Genomic DNA, 24978 nt, shown 5'->3' with positions numbered 1-24978 from the left:
CCCAAACTCCCAAAGATGAAAAGAGTCCCCAATTGTAACCCCTCACTATAACAGGAGAGCTTAGATCTGTGTAGTTTCCAAAAAATAGCACAAACAAATATTTTTTTGCAGAAAATTCCCATTTTTAGAAAATTTTGGCTTGTTTGACCTTGAAAAAAAGGTCAAAAGTCAAATCCAAGGGCATATTTGGAATCTCCACATATGACTTTCGGTCAGGCTTCTGTGGTAATTTTTCCCATAATTCCTTTGGTTTGGGAGATATTTTGCCTTGAATTTTCAAAAATTTTGACAAGGGTGAGTTTCAACAAGTGTCACGCCCAGGCCAATGCACCGACAGAGACAAAAAAACCAGGGTGTTCAAGTTGAGATCATATGTGACCTAAATCCAAGAGATGGGGACACAGGTCCTGGCGGTCTAGGAGGAGAAGCGGTAACGGTGACTTGTTTCCGGCGCCCGACTGTGGAGCCGCAGGAGCCGGCGGAGCTGTACGAGACGGGTCGGGACTAAAACCATGAGTACCGCCAGCGTATACGCTGGTGGTACTAATAATGTTACACCTTTTATGGACCCATGCTCTCTCTCTGCCATAGTTTTTAGTAACATATCCATTGAAAAAATTGTATTAATCTAATACAATCCATTTGAATCAATACTGTGGCCAACTTTTACTCATCTAGATTAATATATATTTCCACATAAACCTAGTAATACTAGTATATTTTACTGAGGGCCTACTAATATTAGTTTACTTAAATTCTATTCATTTTGCAGCCCAGGATGGAAGTAAAATGTATATCTTGATTGTAAAAAAATGACTCATTTCCAAAGAGACTAAACATGCTTTTCTGACTCTTTAAAGACAAGTTTCCTTAGAAAAAATATTTTTTAACATCATTACACTTGAGACTATGAACAAGGCACCCAGCAAAGCCCTCAAATGTACAGACAAAAAGCAGAAAATAATGATCACAAAATAAGTTATGGATAAGTCTTTTAGAAAGAATTTTTTTTTTAACATTACGCATTAGACTATATAATACCTAATTCACCATATATGAGGGTTGTTTTTGCAAAAAATAAATTCGACTTTTTACCAACACATGACTAGGGTTCATACACCTCATAATTAAAAAATATTAATAATGAAAAAAAAAAAAATTAATAATGATAAAAAGTCTTCATTAAAAATGCTCATTTCTTGAGTTGAAAGAAATGAAGGCACCTTTAAAAGTTGTTGGACTTGTACCTTTTCTAGTTCATCTTGTTTGCCTTTAGTACATACATTCCATTATTCTAATGAACTACATTATTATTTATATAGAACATTATGTGATATTCATCAAGAATCAGGACCATAGGTGGGGTTTGGAAGGGGGGGAGCCACACTATCAGGAAAAAGGTCTGTTTTGAATCAAAATTTGATCTAGGTTTAAAGCTAGTGATTACCATCTGTACACTACATTATATGGCAATAAAAGTTTGCTTTAACACAAAAAGAATTCTGATAATGTATTCATGATGCCCTCAGACCAGTCCAAATTGGGCTTTCCATGAGTTCATTAGCTCCATTGTGACTGTGCTGCCCCCACAAACTATCACCAGGGCAGAGTGCACCTGCTCCAGTTTCCTCTCTGCCTGCAGCTTGTGGAGGATATCGGTATAGATTACTGCTAATGCAGCACCGCAACCCGGCTCCACCATCATTCTGTGGTCATCTGAGAACAAAAAAAAAAAAGATTTAATTTTACTTGTTAGGACAGATGTTTGGTAAAATTATACTGACCAGAATTAGTATTAACATGTAAATTTTCACACATTATACTGTTTTACTACAAAACATTTGAGAAACTTTATCATCATTATTATTATTATTATTATTATTATTATTGGGAAGAGGTTGTTAAAAAACAAATTTCAAATGTCATCATTTATGATAGGTAAAACTAGTTATTCTTACCAGCAAATCTATGACATGCCATGACAGCATCCTTGTCTGATACCACCACTGAGTGAAACTTATATTGCTTGTGCTGGTCCCACAGCTGTGTAGAAACAACTGTGGATCCAAGGCACTTCGCTATGCTGAAACAAAGACAATGCTGGGAATGACATGGTAAGATCAAACTGAAAGCAATAATAACTGTTCTTTTGAGATTCAAAATTCCACAAGAAATACATTGTAAACAACGCATGGAAATATCTTATGTTGCTTTTTACCACTAAAACGGCTGTTATTGTAGTAAAACTAAAATCTGTGCTTGTCAATCGGGCTTTCGATGCCCTTCTTCCCGGTGGTCAAGCCATCCGTTGCCAATGATGTTGGGGTGTCATGAAGATTCTCATTCATTCGAGACCAAAACAACAAATGGCAGCAGACGAAAGCAGACGCGTGATGCAGTTTTCAGATGTAGGTTGTGAGTTACGTTGGATAACGAAAAGTCCAGTACTGCACACATTGTAGATATTAATGCGTTTTGAGTAATAAGATCTTATGAATCTTATATTATTATTATATAGTGTTGTTGCTGTCTGCTTGTCCTGCGGTTTTAAGTAGGTCACCACAAAATCTCGTTCGATATGGCATGACTATGCAATGTCAGAGAGGGCTCCATCTGTTATAATCTCTTCAGATATTATAACAAAAAACCAAACTCTTAAGAGAAAAAAAACCTGGACTACCTTTGAATGCAGGAACGGAGTCATTAACCATTGGTTAATACGGGAAAATTGCCGTTTACTCCAGGAAAATCCAATTTTTGGCCAAAATAAACAGCCTTTAATGTACTGAACTTCGTATGATTTTCCCCAAAAAGCTCTGTAACAAACATAAAGACATATTTTGGTATGTTTTTTATGTTGTCACACTCTTTCAATACCTAGTTATCCCTGGCAAGGTAACAATTTTGCCAGCCTGTATTGCAGCATTCAGGCAGTTAGCTCCTTCTGTTTCTACAGCTACCACAGGAATGTGCTGCCAACCAACTTTTGTCATCCCTGAGAAAGAGAAGGCACCAATCACACTCTCACTACTGGATTGATGGAACCTCTCATATGCAAAAATGTGTCAAATTCTAATAAGCCATCATTATATAGAATCCATGTCTGAGACATTTCTGCCAATATGAGACAAGTGAAAATGTTTACCCAAAGTTTTAGCTAACGCACTTAAAAAAGTATTGGAACTAAGGGCGTATTCCCATAGATTTTAGATCAATCTATCCCTGTGGGGAAACTCACTAGATTACTGTCAGATAATCTGGCTTAAATGTCCGTCCCGCCTACTACAAGCTGTAAGGGGGTAATTAACTTTCGTGCCCGCTCAGCTGACAGCTATTTAGCGTGAACCCCCTGGGAGTTAGGTCGATCTAGTTTGGATCGATCTAATCTCTGGGAATGGGGTCTAAGTGTTTCCATACATTTTTTGAGAAGAATAATCATACCTTCCAAAATGCCATTCATTAAGCCTCCTCCCCCAACAGATGCAATGATAGCACCAGGAGGCTGATGCATTTGTTTAGCTGCCTCTATGATCATTGTACTGTGGCCAGCCCTAAAACAACAAGCGCATCACATTTTAAATTTCTGTTATCAAGTAAAACAGAAGCTCTATGTTATTAAAATTAGTTTCAAAATATCAGTGGAACTCCCTTTCATATCAGTGCATATTGCCATTGCTATTTTCAGCCTAAATGCAGAGAGCACCTGTATGCCAGCAATTTTCAAGATGAAAGTCAGGGTGTGGAAATCAAACCAAAAGCATGATGATATGCTGAAAGCTACATATTTTAGACAAAGATGATCCACTGCACTTACCAAATATCAGGATGCTCAAAGGGATGGACCATTACACAACCTAATAAACAAAGTTTTGTAAAAGTTATTACATGTATTTGTCTAAGCACTACAAAAAACAAAAGGTAGATAACAGATATTATCACTCTGACTGCATACCATATACATGTACATGTACTAGTACAAGAACATATTTTGTTCCAAATAGTCTTTCTAAACTATTACAGTGAGCTATGAAAGAGTGTTTGTCATGGTTTCTAGATACTAGAATGATAAAATAGAATTATTCCTAACTTGGACCTAAATATGAAAGGACATGAAACGCGGCATCTTCCTTTGAAGCTATGTGCGTTCGGGTAAACATTTGCCCATTGTCTCAGATAAGCTGTTTTGATAGCTCCACGGGAGCCTGAACAACTTATTATCAAGGTAGCGTGCGCTGTGCCTCATTGAAATTCTTTTGTTCTATTGCATGGATAACGCAATTTCTCACGGTCCCTTGTGGTTGCTATGATACAGCATTGCCTCCATCTTGCAGTTGCTAGCACATACACTTGCGCCAACACGTGGAAATTTGTTTTGGGTTTTCAGTATCTTTTCCTGTTACCTCATTAAAACGACCATTACCCAAGTAAATATAATCATGAAGTTTGCATGTGTACATGTCCACATTTATACTTTAATTAAAAGACCAATGAGGGTGTTTGTCCATCGTCTCTATGCTGTTTAGGGACTCCAATTTAAAAATGAAAAACTATTAATTATCATTCTCAAACTGGAGCAGACCATTGGCAGTAATGTGTAAAATTATATATACTTCAGAGCAGTGTTAATGTCAACTTTGATAAAAGAATATTAAAAGGCCCACAGGTGCGTTTTTGTGTGTAACGAATGTGTTTGTGGTGCCGTATAGCAATGAGAGCCCATATTGAAAGTTTAAAAAAATAATAATTATCATTCTCAGACTGGAGCAGATCGTAGCCGGTAATGTGTAAATATATATATACTTCAAAGCAGTGTTAATGTCAACTTTGATAAAAGAATATTAAAAGGCCCACAGGTGCGTTTTTGTGCGTAACGAATGCGTGTGTGGTGCCATATTGCAATGAGAGCCCATATTGAAAGTTAAAAAAAAAAATTTTTCATTCTCAGACTGGAGCAGACCGTAGTCGGTAATGTGTAAAATTATATATACTTCAGAGCAGTGTTAATGTCAACTATGATAAAAGAATATTAAAAGGCCCCCAGGTGCGTTTTTGTGCGTCAAGAATGCGTGTGTGTTGCCCTATTGCAACGAGAGCCCATACTGAAAGTTAAAAATATTAATTATCATTATATAATTCGGCCTCACATGAGCAAGTAACATAAACCTATACATATAGTACACAGCAGTGTAAATGCCACCTTTTTCTAAACGGTACGTAAAAAATACCAGACCTAAAACGATGTCAGCGAGTTGAATAAATCGGAGAGGAATTGCTTCATTTTAATTCAAGACACGATTGAAGGTTTCATTATTGCCGCGTCTCAGGCTTATTTCTCACATAGAGAGAAAAGTTTGACACTAGAAATATTTTCCAATCGGATCATAGCTGAAAACAAGTATACTACACTACAATTGTACAATTTTGAATGCTCATTTTACGGCAACAAACAAGATTGTCCTTCCCACATAGGGCATTTTGAATTCCTCCATGAACAAACATATCAAATTCTCACATAGTTTCCAAATTGACAGAACAAATTGTACTAATACATAATCTCTATAAGTGTATTGTCCCATCCACCCGAAGGATTGACTCACGTTATCGCGAACTACCTGCCCAAATGACACAAAAAATCATCGACAACTGCGATATGCTCGCTACCTGTACGGGAGGTCACATGATCCGAACGCACATGGTTTCGTGAAGAGCTCACGTTAAGCCGATTATCCTTTGATGTAGCTCAGCGTTTCATGTCCTTCTCTTATTATGTCAATGTTCCTAACTTAGAGACTAAATAACAAACGCAAAATTTTGGACCACCATCTATGGACCTATGACATGTGAATGGTGATTTTGCACCAGAATCAAATGCCCAGGAAGCAGAACACTATCGTAAACCAATCTTCAAGAATAATTCTGCATTCTAATTACAGTGAAGCCTTACAGAAGGTGATAATTCATTTGAATGAAGATATATTTACAATGTTGTATGGCTCAAATGAACTCTTTTAATTATATCGTTCACTCATAGTTTATACCATAATTATTAACATATTTGATACATTTCCAGCTGATCATCATATAAAGTCTCCATACCAGGTTTACTGGCCATCTTCAAGGCCAACTCATTTGCTTCATTCCAAACTTTCCCATGAACTTCAACCTCTGCTCCCTAAAATGAGAAGACTTTTGTATTTAAGTAGTGGTGATGGTGGTGGTGGCTGTGCTGGTGAGGGGGGTGTCATCAAACATTTTAATTTAAGATCTTTTTAGTAAATAGAAAAATTTAAACATTCACCACAAAAGATTTATTCTTATTAGGGTATAAGGTATTATTAAAATAACACATTTATATCATAAATCACTGAACCTCATCTTTTAGCCTGTCTCTGGTAAATGGAGGTGTTGTCTCAGGCACTACAATGGAAGCATGGAGACCAAGTTTCCTTGCTGCATACGCTGCAGCCAGGCCTGAATTTCCACCAGAAGAACTAACAATTTCACTGCAACCTTGCTGTGCAGCCTTAAAAATTGATAAAAAGTACAAATAATTATGGTCATTTTATTAAATAAATGTATATCTGAGGTATGGCTTTCCAGCTGATCGGCGGAGTAACTAGTCTGCGGATCAAATATGGCGCACACCTGACAATGAATTCCTGTATTCCTCAGGTGCCATCCAGGAAGGGACAGACCAATTAAATCTGGCCATGCTTTCAAGTGGGTCGCACCATATTTGATCCGTGGACTACAAGTAGTTAGTCAGCAGATCAATTGATTTTGAATGCTGCCTTGGAATAGCTTTGAAATTAGGCTACATTGTGATGTGAAGTCAATAATTTAATATTAATGGGCCATCCCAAAGTATTTTCTCCCTCTGTAACACTTTTTGACACTATTAGTTCTACTAATTCATTACTTACTGGTAAAATGGAGAGATTTAATTTATTCCATTGGGTATATCCAGCATCAAAGAAGGAAAAAATGATTTGAGACTGCACTTACTGTAGAATCACCCAAGAACCAGTGCAATTAAACAGATTCTTTAAGCAGCAACTGGATGGTGTATGACTTGTTTTAAAAATCACACATACAGGGTAAAAAAAGCAATATATACTGAATATTAAAAATATTAAGGATTTACTATCCAAAATTCATAGCAGCTCTTGTGACCTTACCTTCTGACACAAATTTCCTATCCCTCTTATCTTAAATGAACCAGTTGGTTGACAATTCTCTAGTTTTAAATAAACAGGAAAGCCTCCCAACTTGCTCAGCACTGTGCTCTCTATCAATGGTGTCTGCACATGAAGAGGATCAGATGTATCTGCCATACTGCTGTCATGAAATGTGATAAATACATGAAGATTAACCACAGATCTTCTGGTGCTTCTTCCTAACATTGTCACTCCCTACATGATAAAGGAGCATTCCACATTATTAATTTTTCTTCGATTTTAGATGGAAAAAAACGTTATACTTCACTTGAAAATCTTCTTGAAAATTTATAATACTTTACCCATACTTCAAGTTATTGATAATTTTACCAATAAATGAAACATGAAATATTTAAAATGCCTTCAACATTAATCCACCTGCTGAATGTAGACTTGCTTATACTACGTTCAATATCACAAGGACCAATATATATTTCATGAAAACAGATTGTGAGATTTTATTTATTGGTCATGTTTTTCTCTTTTTAGGTCCCATGCATATATATGTTATCAAGAACCCCTAAATTGTTCACAACAAAATCATTGCAACATGATGTCCCTTTACACTATTCGTGTGTTATATTATAATGATTATAACTACCCTTGCTTTTCTTAGACTGGGTGCCCATACTTAGATCGATCCATCTGGATCGACCTAACTCCCTGGGGGTTCATGTTTATGTTAAATTGTTAGCAGCCCAAGCGGCTTTTAAAAATGTCTGTCACGTCCACCGAATCAGCTAGGGTAAAGATAATTATCTCCTAACAGCTTTACTAGGCATACCAGACATTTAAGCCAATTATGTTGATAGCAATTTAGTGAGACTCCCCAGGGAAATAGATCGATCCAAATATCTGTGGGAATGGTCCCAAATTGTGATCTCGATCTTATGGCATATTTACATGTATGTTATGTATGTATACTGGTAATCCATGGAAAAGCTTGCTTTATTTGGTATTTATAACCTCGCCCATATTCCATTTAGTCATTAGCGCTTCTGTTTATATCGTCAGTTCAATATGTACTCGAAAATTGAAACTGAAACCTCAGTTCGCTTTCGATTCAGCAACAGCAACAACAAAAACGACACACCTGTCCTGGTAATTAGTGGTAAACGACTCAAAATACGACACTAAAAATTATCGGATAGAGCCTGCGAATACCATTAGCACATAATCAAATTAAAACTTGTATCAATAAATAACGCTGTAAATGTGCATTTTTAAGTTTACTGTCTACAAATATCGAATTACTTTTGACCTGCCACATAGTTGATGTCAAGTTGCGGATATACGTCACTGGAAAGACTCACAGGTGCAATTTTTGGCTAACAGGTCCCCGTGTGTGAATACTGATAAAAAGATTCTGATGCAGACTATGAGTAGGCTCATAATCTAACAATGACATGCACGTTAAAGTCTACAAACAGTGAAGATCACCGTGCTTGCTTACTTACCCAATGTGCGACCTGCCGGAAGTTCGTTTACGAGAGAAATGTGACACAACTACCGCAATCGGCGAGTAGGCTTGGCAACGTGGGCACATTAGTGGGCAAACTGCTTCTTGATAGACAACCTCTGGTGCTTTTTATAAAAATCATATCATAAAATATAGGTACTTTATTTAACATATTATTATTTAAATGTTATAATTACTATTTTCCCTTGCAAAAAAATTAAGATGCCTACTGTTCAAACAAGAAAATAACAATGGAATCTATGAACTTCTTGAATTTATTTACAATGGGTATAGAAAGGGCTTTAAAACAATGTTATTTACAGATTCAACTTTGTATTAAAATACGAATGTTACATAAATCCACTATTGACTATCACACCTATCTTTTCTAACAAAGTTTGCAAGACCTTCTGAGGCAAAATCAATGCGCATATTCATCTCATTCATATATTTTATCACTATACATCCATAACTATAAAATTATATTCTACTGCACATTTTTGTCACTATAAATCTAATTTCTTTAAATATCAACATTTCAATAGATACTGTATTGTCGAGATTCAAGGTGTAATCTGTAGTGTTATTTACCCACATCTCACAATGCTTGAGATAATTCAAAGAAATGAACATGTATAATCAATGCTGTGGTCTTTAAAACAGCACTGGTAATGTCTATCATTAGGTCACTCACTGGAATATTTAACAGTGCAGTATCATAATATTAATTCATTGTATGTATGTTTTGTATTTTGGTGCTCTATAGAGGTATCATTTTTCATCACTACTGAACAGGTTCCTGTCATTCACTGGCACTGGATTTAAATTACATTTAACAACAACCAATTCTGTCACTTAGTGTTCTTCCATAAAACATTTAGAGAAGACTCCAAGAACTGCCTTTGTCCCTGCCATATTTAATTGCTCCAATTCACTGCATGGGTTCCTTTGTTGTGTACAATATTGGAATAAATATATGCTTTCATTTTTTTTGCAGTTTTCAGTCACATTTCAAGAACTAATCACAAAAAGTAATCAGGTTGTGGTTTCTTTGATGGAATTCCTCTTGTGTCCTAAAAATAAAAAGTCCAAAAATAAAATTTGCACTCCAAATCTTACTTCTTGCACAAAAAATTCACATTCAAGAACTCTATGTTATATTCATCACTTGTCAAAAATAAGTTTAGTCTAAACTAAATGCATCAAAAACAGGTTGCAGTTTCTAAAATAGTACAACTGGTTTTTCTATCCAGACAGACCTAACTAAAACATGGGAGACACTTGCTAATCTAGAATATGTGTACATTTGTAAGGTGAGGTTTAAAATTTTGTACTATTCATTGCAGTAGCTTTACCTGTGGTGCAGCCTCAAATATTGTATAATCCCGCTGCAGGTGTTCATCTAATTCTAATATGGCGGCAACATTACCACATCTGAAATAATGAAACAAAAACATGAAACTTGACAAAGGTTCTTGTTATTGAGATATTTTACCAGGACACTGAGACAACTCCATGCATGTTTATTTACAGCAGAGCGTGACTGCTTTCTAAATTTGAATCAAAGTGATCTATTACATTTCCCAAAACAATTTTTCACAAGTGGGATTTAAAAAAGATATTTTAATAACTCTATAAGCCAATTTTATAGCAGACTTCATTTTGGTGAACAGCCTAAAATGACAATTCTTAAAATCGCAATATACAGGATGAGGTGCTTTAAATTCATTTTATCAACATCTATGAATTTTTTTGTTAATTCCGAGGAAAAAAAGAATTGAAAACTTTTATTTTCAAAAAAGTTTCAGAAATGATTTAACTGGCTTTTTTCTTTACTTTGTACTATCTATTTTAATATATTAATATTTTAACTGTCTACATATTTACTTACATTGTACCATCATTATTAATATCTTATTATCTTAACTGTCTATTTATTTATTAACTTTATTAATCTTATTCTGTTAATTTTACCTCTGTAAAGCCTACTGAACATTTTGTATGGATTTTAGATTATAAATAAATATTATTATCATCTTTCCAACTACCATTACCTACCTGTAACAATAGTTAGGTGCTGACCATACAGTAAGAACAGTCTCATTGAAATGCCATTTGTAGCCTTCCATCACCAGCTGATGTGCTCTACATATGAGATCTACATTGTTGGCAGCATTAAACTGGGCCACCACATCACTTCCAAATAAATAACCAGCACCACGGGGACTAACACCCCAGCCCAGGGTATCTGCAACAAAGGATTTATCATTGATCTTTTACTGAGAAATGTGGGTAAAAAAGTTTATAAAAGTACATGGCCAATATGAATACTCAAGTACACATTAATGTCAAACTAATCACATCTGACAATTTGGTTATAGGGTTCTTACTTAAATACATCTGAACACAAGTTTAAACAAATACTGAAGTTCTATCTTATGAGGCGTTTCAAGACCTACCTTCAGGGTCTGACCATAGCAAGTCACACATAGGTCCATCATGGGGAACTTCTTGCTTTCTGTCAATTGCTCTGATTTGATCTAATGTCTGAATGGACGGTGACAGACCCCCATGGACACAGAAGATCTGGAAATGTGTAGTTTTTAAAAAGTGACATCAGTTAAAATATATACAACCACAAAAGAAACACTTCAAATAATGATTTGTTGATGTCCAATGCAGGTCTTTCTTCTGATGATCTGATCTTGCCACTTTCCTTATATCTATTTAACTCAAAGAAAATATAGATTTTAACAATATAAGTAACCAATTCAGTTGAGCTTTAAAATGTCACTGGTCACATGATATGAAGACTGTGTGGAAAAAAATGATATACAGTACAATACTAATATGCAATATGCAAGAGGAAAAAAACTAATACAATCACACCTCTTTTCAAATGGAAAGACACAAGGGATCACTATTTACAAGTAATGTCACAACAGGTATCTGCATGCTGGATTCTTTTTTTTATTTTATTTATTTTTTCATTCAATAACTTTATTAATTTACTTATACACTTTTTTATTGGGGGGGGGGGGGTGCAATAACTTCCATCTATGGATTACACAAAAGGTAATACATACCTTTCCATCAATGATTGCTGAAAGACTTAAATAGTCAAAAATTTCTGTACAATATCTCCAAACTGTTATGGATCCATATTTCCTAAGACATTCATCATAAAAACCATACACTTGAGTAATCTGACGACTTTCATGATTGCCTCGTATAAGCATTATCCTATCTGGATATCTTACCTGAAAGGATAAACAATGGATTTTTAACACATATCTAAAAAAAGCTTTGGGTTGTTTCTACACAAATATTAATTCAACTTACAACAAATGAACTTTTCAAAAAATAGAAAAAAAATCACTTACTTTTAATGCTAATAGTAATAAAAATGTCTCAACACTATAGAATCCTCGGTCCACAAAGTCTCCTAGAAACAGATAATTTGTATCTGGAACATCTCCTCCTACTTTGAATAATTCCTTCAAGTCATAAAATTGGCCATGGATATCTCCACATACCTGAAACAGATGAGTGAATGGTTTTAAATCATCACAATACTGTCTCTAAACAAACAGACAGATATCATCAATGATAATAATTGCTTTCACACTACAACACACCAGATTTTTAAGTTTAAGATGTAAAAATAATCTGAATGTTCAAGGAATATTTAACTTACTGTGACTGGTGAATCAACTCTCTGTACATTACTTTCTTCCACTAAAATTTCTCTTGCTTTGGCACATAATGCTTTCACTTCACTCTCTTTGATAATTTCACATCGGCGGAGCTGCTCTATCTGTCGATCTAAATCACTTGTGTCAGACATTATCCCTATAACCAAAAAACAAATACCATGGTAAATCATGCCCATCCTGTTTGAAAACGCCCCAACATTTCACACACAGAAGCTCAGTGATACTTTTCAAAAAATTTATTAAACTTTTCACCGATCAGTTTTAAAAATGGCAATTGTATTATAAAGCCAGGCATTTCTCAAAAGTTTGAACGTCATTTATATACTAACCACACTGTTTACGACACTTTTGTTTAATTATATGTGCAAAACGATAAAATATTTACACTCAGCTTGAGCGGATAAATCAAAAATAACAAAAAAAGTGTGCTACCGTAACTGCTATTTCTTGCAAATTCTGCCGCTGATATAATTTATGACGAATGAATTGCTGAATAGTTGTAGTGACAAATCCGTCGTTTGTCAATAAAAAGCTAGATGGAAGAGCTATACATCCGTCACATAATCGTCAGAGATATCTTTATATATCAGAATAACATCTAAAATTGCGTTAACTCTTTAAAATACTCACCAGGCAAACTAACAACTAATTTTCATTTAAATAACCCCCGGTGTTACCACTGAGCTTGATGTCTGTCTGTTCGTCGCAGATGCTCATGACGCATAAGTAGATCGAACGTTAAAATAACGTACAAATGGCTCATTTGGGATTAATTTGTCACTTAAGTAACATAAATCATGTAAATAAAGTTAAATGATAAGAAATAAGAATAATCAAAGGGTAGATTTCTTTTATCATCATTGTTGTTGATATCATATAATAAGTTGCAGGTGGGATGTCATGATCTAGAAAATGAATTTTTATTTTAATCTATTATAATTTTCACCTTTGTTGTCGTTTACACATATTTTCTAATACTAGGTGTTAGAAAAGTATTCTATTCTTATCATGCTATCATTTAATATGACGCGATCACGAGTAGGCGATTGCGAAATAACGAGAGGTCGGTCGCAGGTCGCCATTAAGAACAACAACAAAACATCTGCAAACCTCATTCTGTTTTCTTAGCTTCCATGATCTAGTAAGTTGACAGGATGGGGAATATCAACACCACTGGGCCCAACGAAGCCTTGGTCATATCAGGTTGGTAAAGTTAATTCTGCATTGTCGTGCGATCGTTATTTCTGCCTGGAGATGTTACGTCCTATCTGTAATCGACCTGAGTTTGCCCCTCCTTTTTACTACTACTGTTACTACTAGTAATATTACTATTATTATTGCAGTTAGTGCTATGCTGCGTTATTTGTAATATCATATGCGATGATCAGCGACAGCTTTTTATTCACAATTTATGGTGAATTTTGTTGGTTTACAACAGTGAAAACGAGTATGGTACACGAATGTCCGTCTATTTTATGCGTATTTCGAAATCATCGATTTTCATGCGTATCACTATCAGGTTGTTACGATACAGTGTACTGTTTATTGGGCTTACTCTAAGCACGTTTAAGTCAAATTCATATCTTTTTTTAATTTGTTTAAGGGAGTATGAAATGTTCGCTTTAGATTTGACTTAGCATTGACAACAAAAATTCATCTCAGGGCTCTTTAGAGTGAACCCAGGGATGGTGATATTTTTTGTTTCTGTTTCAAGGCAGACAGATTTTTATTTATTAATATTGTGAAATATAAATCCAGTAATATGCACTTATTCATTAAATGAAATATGCAGTTGAACATTCAGTAATTTCCTGGACTAAATGTAGGGTACATGCTGTAACTAATGGTTATTACGCAATCATCATATATTTCACCACCTGCTCCTGCATCATTTGATAACTTTTTAATTGCTGTTGATTGCTGCAACAAGTGGAGGGTACTATGATATTGTATAAAACAGCAAAAATAGTGGGAAAAGAGAGAATTATACAGATATCACACAAAATGTGAGCATCACTGATATGTGTCTTTGTGGACCATTTTCGCTTGCTTCTGACTTAATTTTCTTTTTGACAGTTTTCAGCACATGTTTAGCATTTGAGTTTATGATTATGTGTTGCTGTATTAAGGTGGCTGCTGTGGTGCACAGGAGAAGAGGACCATTATTGGAGGCTGGGGATGGGCCTGGTGTCTGGTGACAGATGTGCAAAAGTAAGAACACTATCTCAATGTGTGTGGGATCAAACTGGTGTAGTATTCATTTTAGTTTATATAATATTCCTTTATATTCAAGGTTACAACTTAAAAATGTCCACTCTTTAGAATATTGATTCAAGAATTAACTGTACAGCTCATTGCTGCTATACAGAGAATAGATTAGCTTTACTAATCATAATGCTATCTCATATGATATCTAAATTGAAACCTATACCTTTCAGAATAAGCTTGGAGGTGATGACTCTCAACCCAATATGTGAGAGTGTAGAGACCTCAGAGGGTGTGCCTCTAACAGTAACTGGGGTGGCCCAGTGCAAAGTTATGACAGAACCAGAACTGCTAGCCACTGCCTGTGAACAGTTCCTGGGAAAAGATGTGAGACAGATTGAAAGTGTCATTCTACAGACTTTAGAAGGTCATTTGAGGGCCATTCTTGGTAAGGAAGTGAAATAGTCCTTTTTGAAAATGTCACATGGCAATCAGAAATATATGAGGCAGTTTCCAATACTGCCTGTGCATTGCCTAAGCTATTTCAGTATTTTCAATAGTATGGATCTGTTCTTATAGATACTCACTGAATACATGGATTGGTGTATTCAATGTATACCTCAATGCCTTGTTTTTAGGTACCCTGAGTGTGGAGGCTATTTACCAAGACAGGGACCAGTTTGCTCAGTTGGTGAGAGAAGTAGCTTCTCCTGATGTGGGGAAGATGGGCATAGAGATTCTTAGCTTTACAATCAAAGATGTATTTGATAATGTGGAATACCTTGCTTCTCTGGGAAGAGCTCAGACAGCCAATGTAAAGAGAGATGCAGATATTGGTGTAGCTGAAGCAAACAGAGACGCTGGAATCAGAGTGAGTTGACATTTTTTTTGTATCTGTATGGATTTGATCCATCCAAGTTGCTTGAATAATATGCACTTAGTTATTGTCATAATGATAATCTCATTATCATTACTTTCCTAGGAAGCTGAATGTGAAAAAGCACGTATGGATGTTAGATATGAAGCAGACACAAAGATCGCAGACTCATCCAGGGCATTTCAGATGCAGAAAGCTAGTTTTGATATTGAAGTCAATGCCAGGGTAAGGTGGCTCCTGTAGTAACCATGTGTGTTGACACACTGCTGTCCTTTGTACAATCACCTACTTCTATGGTACAATGTTTTTATCTTGACTTTGTATGCGTACTTCACGAAGGCTGATTTTTAAATTGAATGTCTAAAAAACAAACATTTTTAGTAGATAATAATTGTTTGATAATTATCATAAATTTCAGAAAGCTGAGGCAGAATTGGCATATGAACTGCAGGGTGCCAAGGAAAGGCAGAGAATAAGAGCTGAAGAAATAGAGATTGAAGTTGTTGAGAGGAAAAAATTAATTGAGATTGAAGAAAAAGAAATTTTGCGTAAGGAAAATGATTTGGTTGCCACCATTAAGCGACCAGCTGAGGCTGAGGCATACAAGACCGAGGTGCTGGCAGAGGGCAAAAGGTGAAGAATTTAATTGAAACAAGGCTGGGTCGGGTTGTAAACTGGATATGTTGATTAACATATAATTGTAAAATGAGAAATAGAACATTCAAATCACATGAAAACTTGCTTTTCTGAGACAAAATTACAAGATAAACAACATGAATTAAACCTTAGTTTGCATTATCACTTTTCAAAATAGGACCCAGACTGTTGATGTGGCCAAGGCTGAGGCTGAAAAGATCAGGCTTGTGGGTGGAGCCGAGGCTGCTGCTATTGAGGCTGTCGGCAAGGCTGAGGCTGAGAGAATGAGGCTCAAGGCTGCTGCATACAAGCAATATGGAGATGCTGCCATGCTTAGCTTGGTCCTTGAAACATTGCCCAAGGTATATTTCATGGTTTTGAGTTATAAAAAGAACCTGGCTTAGATGAGCTATAGGCACTGCATGTAAATGCAAATATTGTGGTTTGTAAATTGTTGCTCAAAAATTTGGAAGATGTCTGTGATAAATTATGGTCAATATCTTTTTTTTTTATTCACTTATGAAGACATTAATTCCGTTAATTCTTTTACAATTGCTAGAAGTTGCACAAACAATTATTTTTTTTCTTCCAGATTGCTGCTGAAGTGTCCGCTCCTCTAAGCAAGACTGAAGAAATTGTCATGATTGGTGATGATCGCACTACTGGGGAAATCAGCCGGCTGGTCAGTTCTTTACCCCCTGCAGTTTCTGCATTGACTGGAGTTGACCTATCAAAGGTAATAAGATTGTAATTATATTGATATATAGAATTATTCTGTCACCTTTTATGCCTGCATGGCATTTCTGATGATTTATGATAATGTTAACACTGATGTAGTTGATCTACGGCTTTAGCAAAAATATGAAATCTTTGAAGATAAATACATGTTCTTGGTTTTTCCACTGTGCACAGTTTCCATCTGTTTGGACTTGGACTAAGCATAACTCCTGTTATCTTTTTATTTCAGGTTCTGAGGCAAGTCCCAGGTGCACAGTAAATACTTCATTTCCCTAAATTCTATGGAGAGCGTAACACACAACTGGCAGTGCAAGAAATTTGCAAGACATGACTGTTTTTCCACAAATTAGAAACTAGAATCCATCACTGGAATCCCGTTTCACTTACCTCATTGTGTGATTAGACATTTTTGTGTTAAACCAGATATCAATATATATATAGGAGCTTCTGTTTCTGATTTTTTGGTGAACTTACATGGTAAAATCTCATTGGTATTTGTTTTCATACAAACTCAAACTTGTATTTGATAAGAATTGCAGCTCTACTTAGAAATGAAATCAATAAAGTTTTTCAGATGACCTACGTTAACTCAGTTCTTTATACTGAGAGCATAATTTGGTTTTTATGTAACTGACAAATGGTACTAGACATTTATAATCCAGCATGTTTCATTTCACAAAAATTAGAAAAGATGAGATATTGCAATGCAGCATGTAAAAATGTTTATAGAATAATTGCCCTATATTCTAGCTGTAGTGCTGATGAAGAAAAACATTGTTTTGATAAAATTGGCATACATGTATTATAACGTTTGAAGACCCAGTTTTGGGAGCACTATAACTAGAATTAAGAGGCAGAATCTGCAGTGCATTCTTGTTTAGGTGTGTTCTGTATTGTAAATATTTATTTCACTATGTAATTACTTGACACTAGTAAATTTTAGTATCCTGGAGTTAATAATCAAAGGAACTGGTGTGCAGCAAGTGTTGTTTATATCAGTAATAAGATTTACTACATATTAGCAGTGAAGGAGGTGCCAAACTGTCACTGTCTTGATATAAGAGTTTTGTTAACTATGCTAAAATCATGGCAGGATTTTAGAATGCAAATAGCATTTAAATGTCAGGCATTATTTTCACGAAGAAATTGCTTTACAAAATGTAATAGCAGTTCTTGATAAACCAGAGGGTATTTTTCAAACAAAGCAAATTAACTACACAGCCTGTCTTTATTCAGCAATTGTGCAAAAATAGACTTTATATATATATACTCAAATAGGACTATCTAGATCAATATCACTATGTTCAATGGCAGCATTTGCTTGTTTAAGGAAAAGAATGGGGCCTTATCATTCAAACTGGTAACTTCAGGTTTTTATTTTTGAAACGTTGGAACCCCTCTCCACCCCCTCCCCATTTGTTTATTATCTTTTGTTCTTTATTGTTAAGTTATATTTTATTACATTAGTAATGTAATACATTGGGCTTTTAATTTGTTTACAGTGTATTTTATACCATAGTAGTTAATTGCATTTTTATCATTCATGTTTATGTTTGGCACTTTGCCATTTCCAAGTAAAATACCAAAGCCAGCTTATCTTTTTTTTAAGTAAATGATTGTGTTGGCCCACTTTTGTCATGTAATTCCTATATGTAAGTAGATCAATGTTCAAATGACAGAAGCTTTCAAATGTATTCCCCTCCTTCCCCACAAACTTCTGACCTCTTAGCACATTAAATTACCCAGAGGCAAGCGTTTTCTGGAAAGTTATAACTGAGACCATTAATGATAACTTTAATCCACTTTATATTCTCATTGTAATCACTATTGCTCCTCAGCAGTTGAGTATTCTACTAATATCCTAAAAAGAGAAAACTGAATTAACAGTTCTCGTTGTAAAGCATGCAAGTTTTTAAACAAATTTCTTATTTTTTCAGTGAATTTGTATTTTAGAAATTGTTGTTAGTTTGTAATTGTATTACATGTAATTTCTGTAGAAATAAACGTACCCAAGATAAAAAGATAACTTATTTATTTCTTATAGATTACTGTAAAAGATAAGGTAGTTTTTTTTTATAACTGGGCTGAATCAGTTCTGCAGAAAACTTAAAACGACTGAAAATCTGGCAGTTGACATGAAGTCTATTTTTCATATGTCATACATCAGAACCAAGATGTACCCGATTATTCATATATCATATTCATAAGGTGTACACTGGTTCTTTTTGTTCTTTACATACATATTCCTCCTTCACTGAGCATTCTCATACATTTATATACAAAAGAGCAAAATGTATTTAAGTGGGCTATGCTATCTGAGCATGTAGGGAAGTCCTCCCATTTCTGTCAGGTCCTCCTCTCCTATGCTAGCTGTACCCGCTGACATCAGACCAGGCACTCTCAACATCACTGCCATCAAGGTCCATCTGAGGAGAAGATAATGTATGAAAGTTATTTCTAAAAATATTCAAGTAAATTAAAAAAAATTAAAGAATAGTTGATAATAAACTCAACAAATTATACATTTTAGCAAAAGTAAATTGTGCAATAGCAGACAGCTGATCGTTTCATTCAAAGAAATATTTTATTTCTTTTTTTTTAGCGTAAATCTCATAGGTCTGAATATTTTGAAAAGGTAACAAGTTGGCTTTACATCATTGTCTGTCCCATCCATGTCCTCTACTTCCAGGTCGTAAGCACTCTCCAGTCCCACTTCTGTGTTCTTTTCCACACGCTCCATTCCTTCACGGGCTTGCTTGTTGCCAGGGTCAAGACTGAAAAGCGGGAAAGGTCTTTTATATTATAAACATGCTACGTACAACATTGTGGTAAAATTTGATCAATGTTTTTGATAGTGATTTAAATGATTCTGTGCTGGCACCTATTTACTTGCTAAGATGGTGGGGTAATTTTGAAAGTATGTAAAAAACAAAGCTTAAATCACAATTATAAGAGGATTTTTGTATCAGGATCTAAGTAGACAGGTAATATAAAAGGTTACCTGAGGGCAATGCTGTATTGGTCTAATGCTTCCTGTTTTTCATTTGTCTGAGACAAAAAGTCGCCCAACAGCTGGTGCAGACGACAGGTACTTTGATGCTGAAGCTGGTTCCGTAACCTGCAATATGTTGCAAGCAGTTTATGGATTTTTTTGTATGAAATCGCATATTTTAAAACTGAAAGAAAAAAGATTTTATTGTCACTGCAACACTTATATTTTATATATCTAATGTCTTAGTCTTGGTTCTGGAGTTTGGTAAGCAGCAGGCAACTTACATGTCTATGCCTTTCTCCCACTGCTGCTGGCGTGTATAAATATCAGCCATAACATACACGGCATCTAGGTGGAGTGAATCAAACTTCAAGGCAAGCTCCAACACTGACTTGGCCTAAGAAAATAAAGAAAATATGTGATTTGCTTCACAATCTAGAAGTAACTGTGACTTTAGGAAATGCCATGAACAAAAATCAATGCATTTACCTGGGCATGCTAGACTCACATGACTTGGAGAAATAGCTTACTGGTTCTTGTATACATTAAGTAATTCTGCTCATATTTGCAACCTGGTCCATAGTGGTTTTCAGGTTTTCATTTATCATATCAATGTCTTATAAGTAAAACATTACCTTTTCTAAAGTTAACTGGTCTTTGGCCAAAACACTTCCATACAACTGAAATTTAAAAATACAAAAATAAACCAGTACAACTTTCACCATAATATATGCAGAATCATTTACCCAATGAAATCATTTCAATTCTGAGATTACAGTATCTATTTGTGTGAGAGCTGTTAAAGCATACAGTCTTTGTTTCCAAAGCATTCAAAAGAAAATATATCCTGGAGGGTACTTACTGTCAGTGACCTGGCATTTTGTCCCAGCTGTTTAATTGAGCTGCTCCCCATCTGAATGGCTTCTCTCATTCTGTGACTTGCTATGTAACAGTCTATGATACCTGAATAATTCACACGTATTATGAGGAAAGGTGTTCAAAAACTTTTGTACTTTGATGAATATTTACTTGTGTAGTGTACCAAAGAAAACTTACAGTTGTAACTTTTCTATTTCTACACAAAGTCTGAGCTTCCTCATCAGCAGAGGACTTCTTGTTTTGATGCTATTGAATTAGCAAGTGTAAGATTAAATAATCATCAACTTGCCTAATTCTTGCCTAATAAGATAGGACTGTTCCAATCCTTGACTTAGACTGAAGTTCTAAAGGTAACTCACACTTGTGTACGAAAAAGAAGCTGAAACTATATTCTATTTGAACTTTTCATGGGTTTACTTTTACACATGTATTTCATCATACAGATGTGTAACCATACCTTTATAAGGTTCATATCTTCCTGGGGCTAGCCTTAATGCCTCTCTATAGTGCATGATAGCATCCTGGTTTTTCTTCAGTTCCAGCAGCCCCTGTCCCTTCAGCAGCAGAGCCTCCAGGCAGCGGTTGTCTAAGGTGTATGCTTTCTGAGCAAAGTACACAGCTCTAGTTCTCTTCTCTGTCAGCAGGCAGAAGTACCCTATGGCCACCCATGGCTGGGGTGCCTGCTCTGAGACTGACATTAACTGGTTGCCAAGGCTGGAAGTAAATTAAACAAAGTCATGTGTTAGTCAAGTATTTAGTTATACTTTAAAACAATGAAAAGATAACATGCAAGGCAATCGATTTAGTTAAAAAACATGAGAATTAAATACAGAGCAAAGGCACAATTATGATCCAAATCTTATTACAGGTACGTCAAAATGTCTACCTTTCTAATTCCTTTGTTTTCTTTTCCCTGGCATAAAGATAAGCCAATGTATCCATGTTTTTCAACATGAGAGGTTCTGCAGTGTGTGCCTGAGATAATGTTAAATAAAGAAGAAATCAGACGAAAAAAATGATTCAAATTGACAATAGTAAAATTATGTCTATCATGAACAGTAGCTGCTTTCTAGGCCAAGACATGTTCAAAACACTGGAATGATTAGTATTATTGACTGGGAGTAACTGGGGTATTTAAAAACATCCCCTTAGATGAAGATTCAAATTTGAAATATGCTCCTTTCCTCTTCCCACGGTAACTTTAGCTTCTGCCTAATGGAGTGTGCACTTAATGACAACTTGACACAGTCTTTGAAGAGAGTATTTGGAGTCAGGTAGCTGAAAATTACATTTTACATGTCACCTTCACAGCTCATATGAATATAATCACAAACCCTTTCTAATGCCAGTTGTGCCTGTGCGTAATCTCCATTCAGAAAATGAGCCTCTCCCAGACTGCACAACAACTCTGTACTGTTTCTTAGAACCTGAAAAATAATGGTTAAATTAATAATCAATACAAAATTAGCACTTATTACCAAATAAGAATGTATGGGTTTTATGCCAACTTGGTCAAGCTACTTTCCTACACCATAGATGTCTTTGACTCATTGTGGAAAGGGAATAAAGTGGGTCTTTTGTAGAACTAGGCAGAAAACAGATTGATTCACGTCATCAGATGCCAAACATTTACCAGTACTATGAGATGACTCTGTGTTTTAGAGAATAAGGCAAATCAAATTCAGACAAGGTATACTGCTAACTGGTAACAATTGGCTAATATTACCCATGGCTTTATATCATTTTAAAAGGAATTCCTGCCATATTCATCATATTATTACCTTGGCATCCAACCCCTTGAAAGTGGACACAGCATGGGAATACTCCTTGTTGGCTATGAAGGCGTGGCCTTTAATCCAGTGTGACAACCTAAAGAAAACACACAGTAGTTATCTCCCACTTCAATTATCTACAAAGGTATCATCAGAAAACAAGAAAAAAATGCTTATCTGCGAGACCCAATGAGACACCAACAGTTAGTCAATAGCTTTCAATGTTGAATCTCTTCACATAGTTGAAAATTGTAACTAGTGATGGTAAGTAATATGCTCTATTGACAATTGTCACATTTACACAACAGGTACATAGCCAGCAATTTCAAAAGGGGGGGGGGGGTCTTTTTCTGAAAAAGTGGACCTTTTAACATGAATCCTTCTTGTATCTAGATAAAACTGTACCCAGAGGGGACCTTTTCCTGGCAAAAAGGGGGGGTTCTTTCAAACCCCCCAAACCCACCCTGCCTACGGGCCTGCACAGAGGCCTAGAGTATGTGACACTTACCATTCACATCCTCCATGAACTCCATGTAAAACAAGAGAGGCCACTTCAGCCCCTCTTACCCCCAGTGACAGGAGCCCCAACACAGCTTCCAGTGCAAGGGGACACTCTCTGAAATAAAAATATGAAGATAAATGTTTCTTATCAAAAAATAATTATTATGATGTTTTTTTATCATCAACTAACTTTGATTAACTCCAATCTCAGAGGGAAAAATGCACCTTGCCATGAGAACTATTACACAAGGTGGTGTCACATTCTATCTTTCTAGAGCCTGTCTTCATAGATTCATACATCATCTACCAAAAACCTTACCTTAAAACCTCTTTAAAGCATGTGACAGCCGACCTGTCCATCCCTGTCTTCTGATAAAGCTTAGCTAGTGCCATGTTCACTTTGGATGTCCTCTGCTTGCTGTTGATTCCTTCAAGCTGTAATGAGACAAATACAAAATACACATACTGGTTAGACTTCTGTTTGGATGATAAATTATTATTCCTTCAGATATACTAGATAATAGATGTGATATAATATAACATAACTGAACTTTCCTGATGTTTCATGATGTCACAATATTAAAAAAAATCAATTATAATTTATCATACAAAGAGTGTACTAAAACTAATAATACAGAGTTGGTTTTAGTTAATTATATTATTACTGTTATTTAAATGGCTTCTTCTAAATGCTTCCAGAAACAACAGTATTTTGCCACTGACCACAGCTACTGCTTCCCTGTGCTGCTTCAAATGACACAGACATTCATGAATCTTGAAGCGCACATCAACCTCTGAGGTGGATTCCTAAAAATCAGGAAGTTCAGTGTACTCAGTATAAGGGAAATATGTATGGAGCTTTATCAGAAAACGACAATATTATAGTGTATGGAGTTTTAGACCTCAAATTGTGTCTTTTCCTAAATCAGGCACAGGGGCTTTTTTGTATGAAAATGCAGCATGTTGTAAGACTGCTTACCATCATGACACTCAAATATGTCATTGATTTTAATGTCATCAGAAATATAAATTCATAAATAAATCAAGATCTTGCAAAGAGGGTTGCAGTGGAATAAAAAACTGACAAACGAGGACAAAGTATCAAAAGCACAATAAAACCACCACACGATTATATTTCAACCTTTTTATTCCCTTTGCGGCATTCCCAATTAACTTTTTAAAAGGTAAAAAAGCAATTGTGACAAGAAATATTACTTACTACATTTGAAACAGCTTTGCTTTTCCCCTTGTTCAATGTCTTTTTAATCTGTAGGGCCTTTTTATACTGAACCTACATATATGAAATATGAAGAAGTCAGTGTGTAATATGACATGTTCTTCAACATAAAAATGGTAGGAACTAACCTAGGTTTGGTCTGAATCATCAGTCTTAAACTCATTCAAAAAGGTCTTCAGGTAATGGTAAAGGAAACTGTATTTAATACAAGATTCAAATTCATACCATTTGTCATTTCTATTAAAACTTTTACTCTACAATCTTACATGTACCAACTGAATACCGGTAATCTACTGTATTACATGTATTTATAATGTATTCTGATTAACAGTCTACACGGGACAGGAAACCGAGTGAAGCTACCTCTGCCTTGCGGTACTCTCCTCCGTGGACCAAAGCATCCCCAGAGAACACTAGCACTTGGTACTTGCTGGACGGAGTAAGGAGATCGGGCTGCTGCTCACTGTAGCTGAGTAAAAGATCACCCTGAAATAAGCAGAACAATACAGGATATTTACAAAATAATACTGCATTTTATACAAAAACAAGTTTGCTAGGATTATCCTTAACCTACCAATAAGCGGACATCTTCATGTAATCCTGCGTTATGCAGTGTTTTTATGTGATCGTAAAAATTCATCTTCATTCAAACTCCTGCGCTCTTTTGAAAGTGGAGATTGAAAAAACGTTGACTGATAGGGTTCCGAACATGTGCCCGTAATGCTTTAGAAATTATAGACAATATCGTA

The 24978-nt window shown here is 35.5% G+C and overlaps 4 protein-coding genes across 10 annotated transcripts; 1 reads left to right on the top strand and 3 right to left on the bottom strand.

Moving 5' to 3' along the window:
- Positions 1–717: 717 nt before the first annotated feature.
- LOC106154628 (serine dehydratase-like) lies at positions 718–8844 on the bottom strand. Of its 6 annotated transcripts, none has more exons than XM_013529031.2 (9): positions 8675–8844; positions 7179–7338; positions 6371–6523; positions 6097–6172; positions 3815–3854; positions 3442–3551; positions 2878–2995; positions 1959–2083; positions 718–1716 (listed from the first exon to the last, which is right to left on the bottom strand). In XM_013529031.2, the coding sequence occupies exons 1-9, from the start codon at positions 8761–8763 to the stop codon at positions 1526–1528; spliced, it is 1062 nt and encodes a 353-aa protein (XP_013384485.2). In that variant the 5' UTR covers positions 8764–8844; the 3' UTR covers positions 718–1525. The 6 variants fall into 6 exon arrangements, with proteins under 6 accessions (XP_013384485.2, XP_086866506.1, XP_086866492.1 ...); XM_087010380.1 differs by having other exon boundaries at positions 7179–7335; positions 8675–8821; XM_087010366.1 differs by lacking the exon at positions 8675–8844 and adding an exon at positions 8531–8668.
- An 89-nt stretch (positions 8845–8933) lies between these two features.
- On the bottom strand, positions 8934–13182 carry LOC106154631 (serine/threonine-protein phosphatase 4 catalytic subunit). Its single transcript, XM_013529036.2, has 8 exons — positions 13023–13182; positions 12374–12528; positions 12060–12212; positions 11763–11936; positions 11136–11262; positions 10735–10924; positions 10032–10110; positions 8934–9749 (listed from the first exon to the last, which is right to left on the bottom strand). Exons 2-8 carry the CDS (start codon positions 12521–12523, stop codon positions 9699–9701), a joined length of 924 nt encoding a protein of 307 aa, XP_013384490.1. The 5' UTR covers positions 12524–12528; positions 13023–13182; the 3' UTR covers positions 8934–9698.
- Positions 13183–13404: 222 nt separating this feature from the next.
- Positions 13405–18874, top strand: LOC106154629 (flotillin-2). The gene is made up of 9 exons (XM_013529033.2): positions 13405–13595; positions 14522–14603; positions 14831–15045; positions 15236–15468; positions 15580–15699; positions 15893–16107; positions 16289–16472; positions 16703–16846; positions 17078–18874. Exons 1-9 carry the CDS (start codon positions 13547–13549, stop codon positions 17105–17107), a joined length of 1272 nt encoding a protein of 423 aa, XP_013384487.1. The 5' UTR covers positions 13405–13546; the 3' UTR covers positions 17108–18874.
- On the bottom strand, positions 18864–24944 carry LOC106154624 (anaphase-promoting complex subunit 7). 2 transcript variants are annotated; one of them, XM_087010346.1, is made up of 16 exons: positions 24804–24944; positions 24593–24715; positions 24212–24283; positions 23716–23799; positions 23312–23427; positions 23000–23107; positions 22501–22588; positions 22054–22146; positions 21606–21694; positions 21177–21433; positions 20703–20803; positions 20476–20520; positions 20125–20237; positions 19850–19966; positions 19502–19622; positions 18864–19274 (listed from the first exon to the last, which is right to left on the bottom strand). In XM_087010346.1, exons 1-16 carry the CDS (start codon positions 24873–24875, stop codon positions 19215–19217), a joined length of 1659 nt encoding a protein of 552 aa, XP_086866472.1. In that variant the 5' UTR covers positions 24876–24944; the 3' UTR covers positions 18864–19214. The 2 variants fall into 2 exon arrangements, with proteins under 2 accessions (XP_086866472.1, XP_086866475.1); XM_087010349.1 differs by lacking the exons at positions 18864–19274; positions 19502–19622 and having other exon boundaries at positions 19846–19966.
- Between the last annotated feature and the right edge of the window lie 34 nt (positions 24945–24978).

The sequence above is a fragment of the Lingula anatina genome, chromosome 1, assembly GCF_051362555.1.
Source record: "Lingula anatina isolate TDL-2025a chromosome 1, LinAna3.0, whole genome shotgun sequence".
NCBI lineage: Eukaryota > Metazoa > Brachiopoda > Lingulata > Lingulida > Lingulidae > Lingula > Lingula anatina.
This window is presented reverse-complemented; position numbering and strand designations above follow the sequence as displayed.